The 16,753-nt window shown below is 41.4% G+C and overlaps 2 protein-coding genes across 6 annotated transcripts in view; both read left to right on the top strand.

The window, feature by feature from the left end:
• The first annotated feature begins 1,415 nt into the window (after positions 1-1,415).
• On the top strand, positions 1,416-11,177 carry LOC112235084 (AKT-interacting protein). Of its 2 annotated transcripts, XM_024403476.2 has the most exons (11): positions 1,416-1,621; positions 2,512-2,609; positions 3,974-4,185; positions 4,520-4,584; positions 4,897-4,997; positions 7,842-7,930; positions 8,274-8,321; positions 8,653-8,751; positions 9,437-9,544; positions 9,733-9,793; positions 10,030-11,177. In XM_024403476.2, exons 2-11 carry the CDS (start codon positions 2,562-2,564, stop codon positions 10,135-10,137), a joined length of 939 nt encoding a protein of 312 aa, XP_024259244.1. In that variant the 5' UTR covers positions 1,416-1,621; positions 2,512-2,561; the 3' UTR covers positions 10,138-11,177. The 2 variants fall into 2 exon arrangements, with proteins under 2 accessions (XP_024259244.1, XP_024259245.1); XM_024403477.2 differs by lacking the exon at positions 8,274-8,321 and having other exon boundaries at positions 1,418-1,621.
• Positions 11,178-12,588: 1,411 nt separating this feature from the next.
• LOC112235083 (chromodomain-helicase-DNA-binding protein 9-like) overlaps positions 12,589-16,753 on the top strand; it is a 112,251-nt gene continuing 108,086 nt past the window's right edge. For all 4 annotated transcript variants that reach the window (XM_042331015.1, XM_042331017.1, XM_042331016.1 and 1 more), the window contains exon 1: positions 12,589-12,677. The gene's annotated coding sequence lies outside the window, so the exon portion shown is untranslated. The remainder of the gene's footprint in view (positions 12,678-16,753) is intronic.

The raw sequence follows: 16,753 nt of genomic DNA, 5'->3' as shown, positions 1-16,753 counted from the left end.
TCTTCATAAATGTGTTCAATTATAAATCTACTGATGTCTTGCAACAATTTTCTTACATGAATACAATGCCAAAAAAGATGCAACACTGTTTCTGGGTGGTCATTACAAAAGGAGCAATTTGAGTTGATGTTTTCCTTAAACTTCTTCATATAGTGGTTGGCAGGATAATATTTATGAATCATTTTAAAGGAAACTTCCTTAATTTTGTTAACAATTAGGTATGTGTGTGGCAACATCCAAACTTTTTCCCAAAAGATATTATCAATAAATCCATTCCAATAAGGCATGACATAAGGTATAGATAGATACAACATCCTGCTGAAACATGGTTCGTATCGCTCTGTTGTTGAATGGACCAAAAAAGAAACAAATCTTTCCTTCTGATGAGTCAACAGGGTCAATAGAAGGTAGGGTCTGAGGGTCAGGTCTTGACACGTTCCTGAATAACAGAGAAACACCTGAGCGAATGGCGTATAAAGCAATTGCAAAATCTTTAGGTGTTACAGGGACCTTGTAAAGTGATAAGAATTCCTTATAACTGAGTAAAAATACCCCCTGCATTTACCAGTTGGCTCACCAATAGGATATTATTTCGGAACCAATATTCTAAAAACAGAGAAGTAGTTTTATACAATATATCCTGATTATTCCAGATATAATATCTGTTTGGAGAAAATTTGTGTTTATAAATTAAGGACCATGACAAGAAAACCTGCCAATGAAAAGCAGAAAGTTTCACTGGAATTTTGTCAATATTATAATTGCAAAACAACATTAAGTTAAGGCCACCAAAAGTAGAGAAGACATGATGAGGAGTAAAATTCCAGATAGAAGTGGGTTTTAGGAATTGTTTTATCCAATTGATCTTAAAAGTATTATTTAAAGTAGTAAAGTCCAGAAAATTCAGTCCACCATTCTCGTAAGTGTTCATTACAACAGTTTTCCTAATGTAATGGGTACAGTTTCTCCAAAGAAAGTTGAAAAGCATCTGGTCTATCTCCTTGCTTATTTTACAGTCAATATATAAAGATTAACCATTTGTACATTAACCATTTGTACCAGTTACAACACTGTATATATATATATATATATATATATATATATATATATATATAATATGACATTTGTAATGTCTTTATTGTTTTGAAACTTCTGTATGTGTAATGTTTACTGTTAATTTTTATTCTTTATTTCACTTTTGTATATTATCTACCTCACTTGCTTTGGCAATGTTAACACACGTTCCCATGCCAATAAAGCCCCTTGAATTGAATTGAATAGAGCGCCTAGTTCCGACTAGTATCTGAATGCCGCATAACAGCATGACTTAAAAATGATAGAACGTCAGCGAATCATATTTCAGACACTTTATCCACGCATTGTTAAAAGCCAATAGAAATATCCCTGGTGAATAGGAAACGCCCATCATGAGCTCTTAGATTGATTTCCGGTGTCTATGAGATTGCTTAGCTAGCCTGTTACCCAAATAATTGCGGTGCACCTTTTTTTGTTTTGACCAGTGGTGATTGTAACAACGTCCTTTGAAACGTAAATTTTGAATTTGTTCACATAAATGGGCAAGTTTTGAACAGGAACTTGTTGGAATTTTCGTACAGGGAAGGTAAGCTGGCAACTGGATACTAGCTAGCTACCGTTAGCTTTCAAGCTATGTAACGTTAGCCAGTTAGTTTGCAAGGTAGTGTAACTGGTTAGTTTGCTAAGTTTGTTGTGAATAACGTTCCTTTCATTCGTTTATCGAGTCGTAAAGTATGCATTTTTCATTATGGAAAATATGCAACAATGCTAGATCCCATCGCAAATGAATATGTATGCTTGATTTGTTATTGCAAACCTGGCGTTCAGCTAACAAACTGGACGTATCTTGTTAACGATCTAGCTAGCTACTGTAACTATATATAGCTTAACTAACTAGCTATGTGTTCAAAGTCATTTTGCATCATGAGTTGCCTGCGTAGAAACACGTGAACCAACACGGATACAATGTCAACATTGCTAGTTGGCATAGTAGTTAGTAAACTAAGATCTTTGCTTAGCTAACTTGTCAACTGCTGTAGCCAACGGCAATAACAATGCGCTTTGGTAATATGTGAATAAAATAATGAATCTAACTAGGCTAACATTCAACCTCCATGTTAAACAACCATTAACACCAGTTTGGATTATTTCCCGGTGAGTTCTAAAGTGCTTGGCCTGGCAGCGACGTAACAGTTAGGCCTGTTTGACGTCATGACATGAATGCGGCACGTCTGTCTGAGCAGCAGCATGGTCCGTAGATCAGAGAGTCAGCAGCTGTCATTGAGTTCAGGTTGCCCCATTGTGTGTGTGCTGAACAGAGGGCCTCATCAGTCATTTGGTTTCGTGTGGCTCAGTTGGTAGAGCATGGCGCTTTCAACGCCAGGGTTGTGGGTTCGATTTGTCATGGGAGACCAGTACGAAAATGGCCCTAAATTAATTGAAATGTAACGTTTGTTCTGTCAATTCTACCCCCAGTGACGCTAGCGAATGGCACAGGCAACACTTGTTGTGGGACGGACAATTTAATGAACCTGAACCCATTCTGGAGCATGTCTACCAATACTGGTCGTAAGGTAAGGGAGCGCTCTTCCTCTTCTGCACTGAAAGCCAACTTCTGTCAAGTTCACCCAACACACAAGCGAGCTGAAAGACAAAAAAACAGGATCTTCAAAAGTTCCCAAAGAGACCCCCACACATTGAAAGTAAGCCTAGTGTGGTCTGTCTCCCTAACATTTTCCCACAAAGACAGCATGGCTTCCTTGAAGCTTTGTGCATTTTACACTTGTTACCATCTGTCTTTAGTTTGAGAGTAATCTTGGAGGACTGGAATTGTGGCATGGGAATGTTTAACTTGTGGTATCTTCTAATAACGCATTAGGCCTACTCATGCCTTTTTGCCAACTCCTTGCCAGGGACACTCCTTTGCAATCTCATCCCGAACGAGGGCTGTTTCAGGGTTGCCTTTTACTACCTGGTGCTCTGTAGTGCTGTGACGATACCAATATCACAATATTTAAAAAATGAAGACACGAAGCCGACCAAAGTCTTTGGTCCTTTAACCTGCTGTATGTAAAATATTGACCAGAGCAATGGTGAACTTCTCAACTGTGCAGTGCATTTGGTTTTGTTTGCTAATTGCTAAGATTCAGTTGGGTGAAAAGCTGTTTGCCATGCATCTACTGTTTGTTATTGCCATTGTCTGTTGCCTGCATACCTCAATGACTTCGGCGAGAAAGGGAGGCACCAACTTCTAGTTTAGCATACAGGCGTCACATTGGAGAAGTAGCTCTGCCCGTAGTAACATAGGTGTGACTACTCTCTGTCCTGCCTTGTCAGATGAATGGTTCACTCATTGCTCTGTGCCTCAACATTAATACTTCTACAACGTGGTTTGTTTAATGGCACACACTGTGAACCTTAATTCTTTCTGTAGTTGCAGAGATGGGCCTTGAGGGTTTGTTGCTGAGGTGTTCTTTTGCTTACAGGCATCCCTCCTGCTGTGAACTAGCCTATCCTCCCCTGTGCTTCCCACTGAGCTAGCATTGGCAGGATATGATGCAGGCTGTATTTAGGGATGCTCTCTCTCACCTCCTGTGGAACGAGGAGTTTGATGCTAGTCAACTCTGAAACCTGAGAGGTCGTCACCTCATGCCTATTTATTGCCCAGGGCTCAATATGTGCTCCCACTGCTGTCTGTGTTTTGTAGTTTGACAACAGAGCTTGCCTCTCTCTATGCAGATAGATGTAACTAACAGACTTGCTTGAAATTAGTAGTCTGCCTTGTCTCTTGTGATTCTGCAACATGATGAATAAAGTTTGGCAAAGTGGTTTCAATCTAAACATACTCTCCTCCTTGTAGTAATCAATGCTACCAGTTTTTATTTCCTTGACATATATATTGAGTTAAATGCCTTTTGTTCACTCTTCTGCTGAGCAGAGATCTGACAGCGAGGAACAGAGTGGAGAGCAGCAGCAACAAAGAGCTAGTCCAGCCCGTCCTAGCTTTGGGAAGAAGCAGCTTCCCTCTATCCCCAAGAATGCAGTCCCCATCACCAAGCCTGCCTCTCCTGCCGCCACGGCCCAGTTGGCCAACGGAACACATGCCTCCTACGGTCCATTCTACCTGGAGTACTCGCTGCTGGCTGAGTTGTAAGTACTGGCCCCAGATCAGACTTTATTTTGGGTAGTGGATGTAGTAGACGCACTGGCTCTGTTTGAATAGCTTTTAAAATGCATCATTCCTCCCTCCTTTGCTAACGGTAATCACTGATCTTTGTGACTGGATAAGTGAAGGTAAGATTTGTTTTCACCAGTCCAACCATGTCAGATCATTGATTAGCCTACCTGAAGGAAAGGAAGCATGCATCTTTGATATTTGAACCACTTATGTAATTAATTTAGAGAGCTGTTGACGAAACCACACAATTTCTATGTCCATTTTCTGCTGCATTGATTTAATTCCATGTTACCTTGTCACCCACAGCACGCTAGTGATCAAGCAAAAACTGCCTGGAATCTATGTGCAGCCATCCTACAAATCAGCATTGAGTAAGAGCCTAATTTTTTATTTTATTTAACCTTTATTTAACTAGGCAAGTCAGTTAAGAGCAAATTCTTATTTACAATGACTGCCAAACTCCTGGCGACAATGGGCCAATTGTGCACCTCCCTATGGGACTCCCAATCATGGCTGGATGTGATGCAGTCTGGATTCGAACCAAAGACTGCAGTGACACCTTTTGCACTGAGATGCAGTGCCTTTGACCGTTGTGCCACTCGGGAGCCCAAATCTGTCATCCTGTTTGACTGCATAATCTATACATAACCTTTACAAAATTAATGATTTTCTCTTCTTTCCAGTGTGGTTCGGGGTCATTTTCATCAGACATGGCTTGTACCAGGATGGAGTCTTCAAGTTCACTGTGTATATTCCAGATAACTATCCTGATGGTGAATGTCCTGTGAGTACTTTTGTGGACCTGTTGTAACACTACAACACAGCTGTTTACACAAAATAAAGCAATTTCGTTGGCACATTTCAAAGGTTATTGTATTCGGCATTTCCTGGTTTGGTGGCAAAGGCTGAGACTGATTGGTTTGTGACCGTCATACAGTGCATTCGGAAAGTATTCAGACCCCTTGACTTTTTCCACATTGTTGCGTTACAGCCTTATTCTAAAATATAGTTTTAGTTTTTTTCCCTCATCAATACAAAACAGGTTTACATTTTTTTGTGCAAATTGATTCAAAATAAAACGGATATCACATTGACATAAGTATTCAGACCCTTTACTCAATATTTTGTTGAAGTACCTTTGGCAGCGATTACAGCCTCAGTTCTTCCTGGGTGTGATGCTACAAGCTTCGTACACCTGTATTTGGGGAGTTTCTCCAATTCTCTGCAGATCCTCTCAAGCTTTGTGAGGTTTGATGGAGTGTCACTGCACAAATATTTTCAGGTCTCTCCAGAGATGCTCTGGCTGGGCCACACCAGGACAGAGACTTGTCCCGAAGCCACTCCTGTGTTGTTTTGGCTGTGTCATTGTCCTGTTGGAAGGTGAACCTTTGTCCCAATCTGAGGTCCTGAGTGCTCTGGAGCAGGCTTTCATCAAGGACCTCTGTACTTTGCTCTGTTCATCTTTCCCTCGATCCTGACTAGTTTCCCAGTCCCTGCCTCTGGAAAAACATCCCCACAGCATGTCTGCCACCACCATGCTTCAATGTAGGGATGGTATTTTTAATTTTATTTTTTTAATTTTACCTTTATTTAACCAGGTAGGCAAGTTGAGAACAAGTTCTCATTTACAATTGCGACCTGGCCAAGATAAAGCAAAGCAGTTTGACAGATACAACGACACAGAGTTACACATGGAGTAAAACAAACATACAGTCAATAATACAGTATAAACAAGTCTATATACAATGTGAGCAAATGAGGTGAGAAGGGAGGTAAAGGCCATGGTGGCAAAGTAAATACAATATAGCAAGTAACACTGGAATGGTAGTTTTGCAATGGAAGAATGTGCAAAGTAGAAATAAAAATAATGGGGTGCAAAGGAGCTAAATAAATTACAATTAAATACAGTTGGGAAAGAGGTAGTTGTTTGGGCTAAATTATAGGTGGGCTATGTACAGGTGCAGTAATCTGTGAGCTGCTCTGACAGTTGGTGCTTAAAGCTAGTGAGGGAGAAGTGTTTCCAGTTTCAGAGATTTTTGTAGTTCGTTCCAGTCATTGGCAGCAGAGAACTGGAAGGAGAGGCGGCCAAAGAAAGAATTGGTTTTGGGGGTGACTAGAGAGATATACCTGCTGGAGCGTGTGCTACAGGTGGGAGATGCTATGGTGACCAGCGAGCTGAGATAAGGGGGGACTTTACCTAGCAGGGTCTTGTAGATGACATGGAGCCAGTGGGTTTGGCGACGAGTATGAAGCGAGGGCCAGCCAACGAGAGCGTACAGGTCGCAATGGTGGGTAGTATATGGGGCTTTGGTGACAAAACGGATTGCACTGTGATAGACTGCATCCAATTTGTTGAGTAGGGTATTGGAGGCTATTTTGTAAATGACATCGCCAAAGTCGAGGATTGGTAGGATGGTCAGTTTTACAAGGGTATGTTTGGCAGCATGAGTGAAGGATGCTTTGTTGCGAAATAGGAAGCCAATTCTAGATTTAACTTTGGATTGGAGATGTTTGATATGGGTCTGGAAGGAGAGTTTACAGTCTAACCAGACACCTAGTATTTGTAGTTGTCCACGTATTCTAAGTCAGAGCCGTCCAGAGTAGTGATGTTGGACAGGCGGGTAGGTGCAGGTAGCGATCGGTTGAAGAGCATGCATTTAGTTTTACTTGTATTTAAGAGCAATTGGAGGCCACGGGAGGAGAGTTGTATGGCATTGAAGCTTGCCTGGAGGGTTGTTAACAGTGTCCAAAGAAGGGCCGGAAGTATACAGAATGGTGTCGTCTGCGTAGAGGTGGATCAGAGACTCACCAGCAGCAAGAGCGACCTCATTGATGTACACAGAGAAGAGTCGGTCCAAGAATTGAACCCTGTGGCACCCAGTATTGGCCAAGTGAAGAACGGTGCCTGGTTTCCTCCAGACATGATGCTTGGCATTCAGGCCAAAAAGTTCAATCTTGATTTCAGCAGACCAGAAAAACGAATTGATGGAGCGCTGCAGAGATGGTTTTCCTTCTGGAAGGTTCTCCCACCTCCCTGACCAAGGCCATTCTCCCCGATTTCCTGTTTGGCTGGGCGGCCATCTCCAGGAAGAGTCTTGGAACCACCCACCAAACTTCCATTTTAAGAATGGAGGACACTGTTCTTGGGGACCTTCAATGCTGCAGACATTTTTTGGTACCCTTCCCCAGATCTATGCGTCGAAACAATCCTTTCTCAGAGCTCTACGGACAATTCCTTCGACCCCCTCCCATGGCTTGGTTTTTGCTCTGACGTCAACTGTGGGACCTTATATAGACTGGTGTGTGCCTTTCCAAATCATGGTCAATCAATTTAATTTACTACAGGTGGACTCCAATGCGGTTGTGGAAAGCTCAATTTCGAGTGTCATAGCAAAGGGTCTGTAAAGGTATTTCTGTTATTTTTCTACACCTGTTTTTGCTTTTTCATTGAGGTATTGTGTGTAGTTATTTAATCAAGTTTAGATTATGGCTAACGTAACAAAATGTGAAAAGTTAAGGGATTTTAATTATTTCTGAATGCACTGTATGGTGGTACATTGAAATGTGGTGTTTTAGTACTGTTAGTATTTATGCAATATTCTATGTTCTCTCCTGTACCACCATTTAGAGAGTGGTGTTTGATATCCCAGTCTTCCACCCACTAGTGGACCCTGTTTCAGGAGAGCTTGATGTCAGGAGAGCCTTCACCAAGTGGAGGTCAGTACATGGCTTCTATGCCCAGATCATTACATCTAAATTAATGAGGGCGATTTGGAAATGGGTATTTGTCTGGTACATGTGGCTTGATATTTTTCCCGTTAGTGTACTGTCTGCTCCACCATGTACTAGCCACTACTACACAGCCTTACACATCCCATTATAGGCTAAATGCAGTTACTACCTTTTGATCTATGATGTTACTGCATCATGTTGTGATTGATATGTGTGATACAGTGCTGTCCCTGAGAGTTGAACTGTGTGGGGCTGTCTGTAGTGTGCCTTGGTTAGAACTGACATGCATTACATCAAGGCCCAGTGTTTATTCTGACTGCTGTTCCAGCTCTGTTCCTCATGGCCTGTTTCTTCAGCTGGACAGTGACACAGCCATGTAAGGTCTTCTCCTCTTAAACCTCAGTCTCTATCAGCTGAAGGTGGATTTATAGGAGCTCGGCACTATACCTTTTAATGAATGGGGAAAGTTGTCCATGACATTCTCACTGGAAACCTGTTTGTCATTATGGTGTATATGTCACACTTTGGCTGTGCACTACTGGTGTTTGAGCAGTGCTACCTTTGGGTATTTCACTAGTCTGAGATGAACCTATGCACCATGGAATGCCTTTATGATACTTGTGTATTTACTGTGACTGGAGTTGTATTTGGTTTGCCATTATGTTGAGAGAATCATAAATGTCTCCCGTCTCCCTGTGGACATGAAGGCGTAATCACAACCACATCTGGCAAGTCCTGATGTATGCACGCACGGTGTTCTACAAGATCAACACTATGGAACCACTCAACCCAGAAGCTGCTGTGCTGTAAGTCTGTACTTGTTCACTTTATCCTCACAGCCTTCCTTCTCTTCCTCCTGTACATGGAAACTGGGCCACGTGTATGTATGTGACCTGGGTCAGTTTATATAGGTCAACAAGCAAGCTAGTTGTGTTCCTATTGTGTACTGTAAAACTTAAATTAATAGCCCACACATTTATTTGCTTTAATCACTGAACCCAACCAGTGCTTATTAGAGACTGGCTTCTGTTTATTTGAGCCAGGTGTGTATTTCTTTAATGCCCACAGCTTTTGCACAAAATGTTGAAGACTACCACACTTAATTGTGACCAGTATAAACATAACAAATCTATCGCAGATCATGCACTTCGGCACCATGGAGAGCTTGAATTTGATGTTTATTTTTGATGGCGAGCAATGTTTTTAATGCACATGACTGGGATTATCAGAGCTGTGTCCATGGTAACTTCGTAAACAATGAATTTAGACCCATTGTTTATTTGCTAAAATGTGTGCCGATGCCCAGCTACTAAAAGGGACAGGCGGCTGTTTGAGACTCTGTTTAATTGAAATGTTGAGGTATTCTGTTAGGAGTAAAAAAAAAAATCTTAATTCCCTGAGCTAATTAATTAGATTAGCCAGGTGGGGCAATTATCACTCCACACTGTATTGACTGGTGACTTGTTTGTGTAATCATACTGTTTTTTTCAGGTACGACAAGGATGTGCAGTTGTTCAAAAGCAAGGTGATAGACAGCGTCAAACTATGCAACAGTCACCTCTTCGACCAGCCCAAGATGGACGATCCTTATGCAATAAGGTTGGTAGTAGGAAATGCTCCTCATTCCTGGAATTCCATTTCCCATTCTCATAGCTCATGAACAATCTGAACATTCAGTCTTTAAAAAAAAGTGTTTTTATTAAGAAACCTGCAGCATATTGAAGGAGATGCAATAAATGGTTGAGAATTTAGTTTCCTTTTGGGGGTTTTTGTGCTTAATTTTCCAGTTTCTCTTCATGGAACCCAGCAATCCACGACGAGGCGAAGGAACGGATGTTCACACACAAAGTGAGTTTTCTAAACCCCAGTAGTGTGCTTTTCAGACTAATGTAAAAGGACACAAAGCTCTGGGTCTGTCTGCTATGGTCCAAGGACTCAGGTTCCCTCTGAGCTCACTCTCCCAAAAGAGGCTTGTTTTACCCCAATGAGAACCAGCAGGGCTGTGATTGGTGAAGCTGTGTGAGCTGCCATTTGTTTCCATGGTGCTAGCTGACCAGTGTGGTAATGCGTGTCTGTTATTCTAGAGACGGCCTGAGGATCACCACAAGGGGCTGCAGGTGTCAGGACTGTCTTGGGTGAAGCCCGGATCCACACAACCCTTCAGCAAAGACGACAACCCTCCCCTGAGCTGAGCTGAACCTGCAGTCCTAGTCAGCAGCCACTAGAGGAAGATGCAGAGCAGAATGCCACGCCACAGACTAGCTTCAGCAGCCGTTCAGTCGTGTGAATAGGAACTGAACAAGTTGAATGGACTTAATTTTACGTTGCAACACTTGCGCTCAGCTTTAAAAGCATTATAGGCATCTTGTGCTCAAACAGCTATAGAACTAAAAATGTGTATATTATGTAAGTAAATCAACAATGATAACTGGTTGTCTTAGTAACACAGACTACAATGCAATCAGAGCTTTTCCCTTTTTTCCCCTCTGCTCTTTGCACATGCTTGGGTTTGGTCTATGAAGATAACCACTCAAAGCTGGTTGAAAGGTGAGAATAAAAATCAGCATTTAATTATAGGTATACTGTATGGGTGGACTATGGATTCATGACTGCTTGTTAAGGTGGGCTCAGGACAGTTATTGTTTATTATTGGGACTGACAATGGACTCTGACCTTGGGTGTTTTTTTCCCCCCCAAACATTTGACTGAAATCAAATTAGAGCAACACTACATTTTTGGGGTGAGGGAAATGTGCGTTCTTTTGGATTACGGGTTAGTGTCTTATATTTCTCTTTACTGTGTAAACTATAGGTAAGATGGATAATATATATTGCAGACTGAGCAGCAGGCTAGTGTGGTTTTAATTAATATGCTAAGTTAAATAATCATATCCATCTTTACGTTGCTTTTAATTCATTTTGAATGTTCTATTTACCCTTATTGAGCTGATTTAAAGGTTTGTGTAAATATAAAAAATGTCTATGGGAATGGCAGCCCTCCACAGACATTGTTTTGCTCAAAGCTGTTGGATACTTGGCACAATTTATATAGCTGTGAAATGATGTAAACACATGCTGCCGTCTGGACTGTTGAATTTGGCAAAACAATGTGTACTATACTTCTCATTTTACCTTTCTTATATGGAACCCAAACCTCAGTCAACAGTTTGTGCTGTATGGGCAATGAGTTTCGAACGCTTTTCTTTGAAAGGAAATAAACACGACAATGCATACCAATGACTGTGTTTATTTTTTTTAACCCTTTAACTAGCAAGTCTGTAAATAAGAATTGGTTCTTAACTATGATGGCCAAACCCGGTACGACGCTGGGCCAATTGTACGCTGTCCTATGGTACAACCTGGAATCGAACCAGGGTGTCTAGTGACGCCTCAAGCACAGATGTAGTGCCTTAGACTGCTGCGATGTACATGTATGTTGTGATTTAGGTTTGAGCTAAGCACTGTTTTCGTTGGACTAGCTGTGGCGATCTAAGTAGCCTTTATTAATCACATAAGGGTGTGTGGGTCATGTTGGATTTCCTCACTGAGTGATTTAAACGGTAGATGGGTTACTTATAGACCAGGGGTATTCAATTCTTAAAGGCACTGAATGGTCAATCTGGTGTTTGCATTGGTCATGTAGCATTTATGGTGATATGCCTCTTCAGAAGCCAGGGCATTCATACTTCCAGAGCTGATGTCAAGGAAGCGAGTTGTATTTAATACAGGACCTCCCGCCCGACCTACGGTCAACCGATAATGTCAATGCGGAGCTATATGGAGCCCACTTCATTGTTACAAAATTTGAGCCGCAGGGCAATGTGGTACAGAGCTCAACTTGGCCTCTACGTGACTCCGCAAATGCGTCACACCATCCATCAACCACATTTTCAGATCAAGCATACATTTGCTCTAAGTAAATTAACTGGAGAGGCTGATAACCAGGGGTGAACATACTAACGATGTTAGTGTTGAAAAATGAACTGACACGTTTGCTAAGACACAATTTATGCTTCATCTAAAAATGTGTTTGGAGGGTGACGCAATTTCGAGGCACGCAGAGGCCAAAAAAAGTTGATTAACTTTCCCCAGTAATTCTTTCAGAATGAATGCATGTGCTTTGATTTTACTTTCAGATTAATAAAAAGGAGCGCACGTGTGAAAAACTGGTTGGATCTCATAGATTTAAAAAAACCTTTTCACTATTTCTGGTCTCATGCTGTCATGCATAGATTTACGGTTCCACGTCAAGACCATAGTGACTTGGTTTAGCAGTACCGTCAAGAGCCATTGGGGGTCACCACACACTAACGACAGGTTGCCATGTTTTTTTCTCAGTATCTCGCCTGTCAGAGTCAACATTATTATCCGGGAGACTACAGGTTTGTGTAATCAAAGTAAAACCTCCGCGGATTGGCTTCAACCCTACCGCGGCCATCTTGTGTGTCATGCCTTTATAACCAATTTAGTCTAATATTTCTTATTTTATTTCACATATGAGGAGTTATTATGACAAATTTGAATATGAAATTTTGTCCATGTGGAACCGGCTCCAAATGTAATCTGAGATGATAAAAATTGAACGAGTCCTCAACTGTCCAATCAGAGAGCAAGTAACTGATATGCAAATTATGTCATCATCGATTCGTCACGCCAGCAGCAGTAGAACCGCTGTGGTCAACTAGTTAACTTCGCTCTTATAATTTTCAGTCAACGGATTTTGCTTCACTTCGGTAAGTAATAAAATAATTTTCTCGTCATAAATAGAAAGTATTGGCTCCACACAGAGCTTTTAACTCTGGGAGCAAACTGTAATTCTACTGACTGAGAGACAGTGACGCTCAGCTGTGGTCACTAACGTTACCTTAGCAGTGGGAATCCCGGTCTGAAAAGCGCCCAACTAGCTACAATATCAATCAAATGGCTCGCGGAACGTTGTAAATGATACCATTTCCATAGTGGTTTCTCAGAGTTCGAAATATTGCGCTCGTGTTACTAAAGTTATTGACGGCGCTTCGTTATGGTGGTCCTGAACTGACAGCGACCCGGTGTGAGGGTACGAGCCTCGAGCCAGCTCAGCATCGTTACCATGAATGTACATGCAGAGGGTAAAGTGATATAAGTCGGGAGTCTCAACGAAACTCGATCGGGTCCATCAACAGCTGGTTTGATTGTCTGTGGTCAATCTATTGTATTGTTCCTAATGAATGACTGTCGACCTCCATCCAGCTCTTTCCTCCTCTCCTACTCAGCAGAGGCGTCACGACACCACTGAAGTCGAGAGGAGAGGGGCTTGGATGAAAGACAAGTGGATGAAAGACACGTGTACGATTCGAGTCTCGAGAAGAACAGATGGTGGGAAAAATCCCTAAGGCTTGGCACCTGTCTTTCAGATTCAGAAAGTTAAGATTCAGCTAATTTCTCTAACTAGGTAGCTAGCTACCTATTGTGTTAGGGAAACACATCGAGTGCCAAGCAGCCTTTTACTAGGAGGTGCAGCAAGGCTATTGTGAAGATTCGATGCTCAGATAGCCACGAGCCATAGCTGCACTCAGAGGATGCTGAGGTTAGTGGCCATTACAGACGGGCTTCTTTCTATCATGGGTTCATTGTTACAGATTCTCGCTGTGCCACATAAACCAGGTGTGGTTAATTGAGGGATTCTAGAACCTATTCTAAAGTAAAATTCAACAATGCAATACGATACTTATTAACCTTTCTTACTTCGTAATAATACCGACATTCTTGGGATTATTCCTATTTCGCGTCATTACAAACTAGTGTAATCAGCAGACAGTTGATTAAAGCCGATTGATGTCCGTTGCACGTAGATGTAGTGTTGGGCAAATAATATTTTGATTCCTGAATCCATGGAGTTGGATCGTCGACAGACGACTGGTTTGTGAGTTTGGACAGTTTGATGCTACATTGTTCCTGTCTCTATTTCGTTGTCGTTGTTGTGGCTGCCCTTGTTATCTGTATTTTTTTGTTTAGGGTGCTTAGATAAGTCACCAGGACTCTGAAATTGACAACGCCTATTTGTTTGTTGTGTATAGTGGGTTGGCGATATCATGCTACTTGAGGCAAAGAGGCATAGACTCATGGTAAACAAAGAAAGAAGCAAGCAGCTTGCAGAGGTAGCTAGCCCACTGGGCACAGACTTCAATTCAACGTCTATTCCACGTTGGTTCAACGTCATTTAATTGAAATGACGTGTAAACAACGTTGATTCAACCAATGTGTGACCAGTTGAAGACTAAATGTAAGCAGGAAGCGCAGCACAAACACAAATGCATTTATATTGCACAGACTATGATGGGACCTGTTGAATGTGCTCTGGAATCAAATCAAATTGATTTATATAGCCCTTCTTACATCAGCTGATATCTCAAAGTGCTGTACAGAAACCCAGCCTAAAACCCCAAACGGCAAGCAATGCAGGTGTAGAAGCACAGTGGCTAGGAAAACTCCATAGAAAGGCCAAAACCTAGGAAGAAACTTAGAGGAATGGCCTTGATCAGTTTTCTTGGAGAGTTAAATTAATCTCCATTGTCCAATTATGCTTTTTTAACAAAAGAAAAGTTGATTCAGGTGGGGGTCTTTTGTTATTGGTGAACCGGTTATTACCCAATACTTTGAGGGTAGAGCCTACAGATAAACCAGCCAAATAAATAGTCGACATTCGATTTGGCTATGAATTATGTTTTACATTTTAAAGTGGGTTTCACTGTAGCTAAAACTTAACTCCAGAGATTAACTAGAGCTAGTTTCACTGCAGATCTGGGTTCAACGTCAATTTATAAAGACTTTCTAGACTGCATAAAGTCTTCATAAGAACTACATAGATGCTTCACAAACCCAGCATTTATAAGCAAAGTCATAGCCTACCTACTACAGGGGCGGCAGGGTAGCCTAGTGGTTAGAGCATTGGACTAGTAACCGGAAGGTTGCATTGGACTAGTAATGGTAGTGCTGAGCGATTAAGCAAAATAACTGATTGACAGGTGTTGGTTCATTGCATTTCTAATTTTTTTCTTCTTCGGTGAGCTTAATGCACACATTGCACAGTTTCTCTAGAGATAAATCAGATCTGGCCTGAACTGTTCAATGTAGTAGGGAGTTGTTGTTTCCAACAGGCCAATATTCTACATAGTTTAGTGCATAAAATGTGGTAATTAACTACAGTGACCATAATCCATTGCGCATCTACTAGAGTCCGGTCTGTGTTTCTTTCACGCCAGCTACTGTAGAGACAGAAGAATGCACAATCGTGAGGTGATATAGAGAACAGCTGTTGCTTTGTGCAGTATCTCTACCTGAAAATACATGATCAAAGTGATTGATAGTTGGTGTTCAGCAGTCATAAAGTATGTCTTATTTACTTTGAAGAACTACAAAATAGTGATTTTGTCAGACAGCATAGGTTGCAGCTCTATAGAGATGAGATGATGACTTGGAGTAAAAAAAAAAGTCATCAAATAAAACAAATGTAATATACACAATAAGCAAAACAATTTTTGTAAAGCAATGTGAATAAATTATGGATCGCCGTTTGGGGTTTTGAGTCATAAGATTTTAATTTGACACGTCAAATAAAACAATTCTATTATAGAATGTTGTGTGTGCTGAATTTGCACGTGCAAGCCAAGCGCCACCATTACTGTCAAAGCTGTACAATACTGCATTGGTAATAAGGCATTATTTGTTTGACCGAATGAGAAAATATCTGTGTGAGCATTTGAAATTAGATCAGAATCAAACGAGCAGGATCAAAAATGTTTGCAAATACAGTGGAAGTCGGAAGTTTACATACACTTCGTTTGGAGTCATTAAAACTAGTTTTTCAACCACTCCACAAATTTCTTTTTAACAAACAATACTTTTGGCAAGTCGGTGAGGACATCTACTTTGTGAATGACACAAGTAATTTTTCCAACAATTGTTTACAGACAGATTATTTAACTTATAATTCACTCTATCACAATTCCAGTGGGTCAGAAGTTTACTGTGCCTTTAAACAGCTTGGAAAATTCCAGAAAATTATGTCATGGCTTTAGAAGCTTGTGATGGGCTAATTGACATAATTTGAGTCAATTGGATGTGTACCTGTGGATGTATTTCAAGGCCTACCTTCAAACTCAGTGCCTCTTTGCTTGACATCATGGGAAAATCAAAAGAAATCAGCCAAGACCTCAGAAGAAAAATTGTAGACCTCCACAAGTCTGGTTCATCCTTGGGAGCAATTTCCAAACGCCTGAAGGTACCACGTTCATCTGTACAAACAACAGTACTCAAGTATAAACACCATGGGACCACGCAGCCGCCATACGCTCTGTCTCCTAGAGATGAACGTATTTGGTGCGAAAAGTGCAAATCAATCCCAGAACAACAGCAAAGGACCATGTGAAGATGCTGGAGGAAACGGGTACAAAAGTATCTATATCCACAGCAAAACGAGTCCTATATCGACATAACCTGAGAGGCCACTCAGCAAGGAAGAAGCCACTGCTCCAAAACCGCCATAAACAAGCCAGACTACGGTTTGCAAGTGCACATGGGGACAAAGATCGTACTTTTTGGAGAAATGTCCTCTGGAATCTGATGAAAAAAAAATAGAACTGTTTGGCCATAATGACCATCGTTATGTATGGAGGAAAAAGGGGGAGGCTTGCAAGGTGAAGAACACCATCCCAACCGTGAAGCACGAGGGTGGCAGCGTCTTGTTGTGGGGATGCTTTGCTTCAGGAGGGACTGGTGCACTTCACAAAATAGATGGCATCATGAGGTAGGAAAATTGTGGATATATTGA

Source organism: Oncorhynchus tshawytscha, linkage group LG12, assembly GCF_018296145.1.
Source record: "Oncorhynchus tshawytscha isolate Ot180627B linkage group LG12, Otsh_v2.0, whole genome shotgun sequence".
NCBI lineage: Eukaryota > Metazoa > Chordata > Actinopteri > Salmoniformes > Salmonidae > Oncorhynchus > Oncorhynchus tshawytscha.
This window is presented reverse-complemented; position numbering and strand designations above follow the sequence as displayed.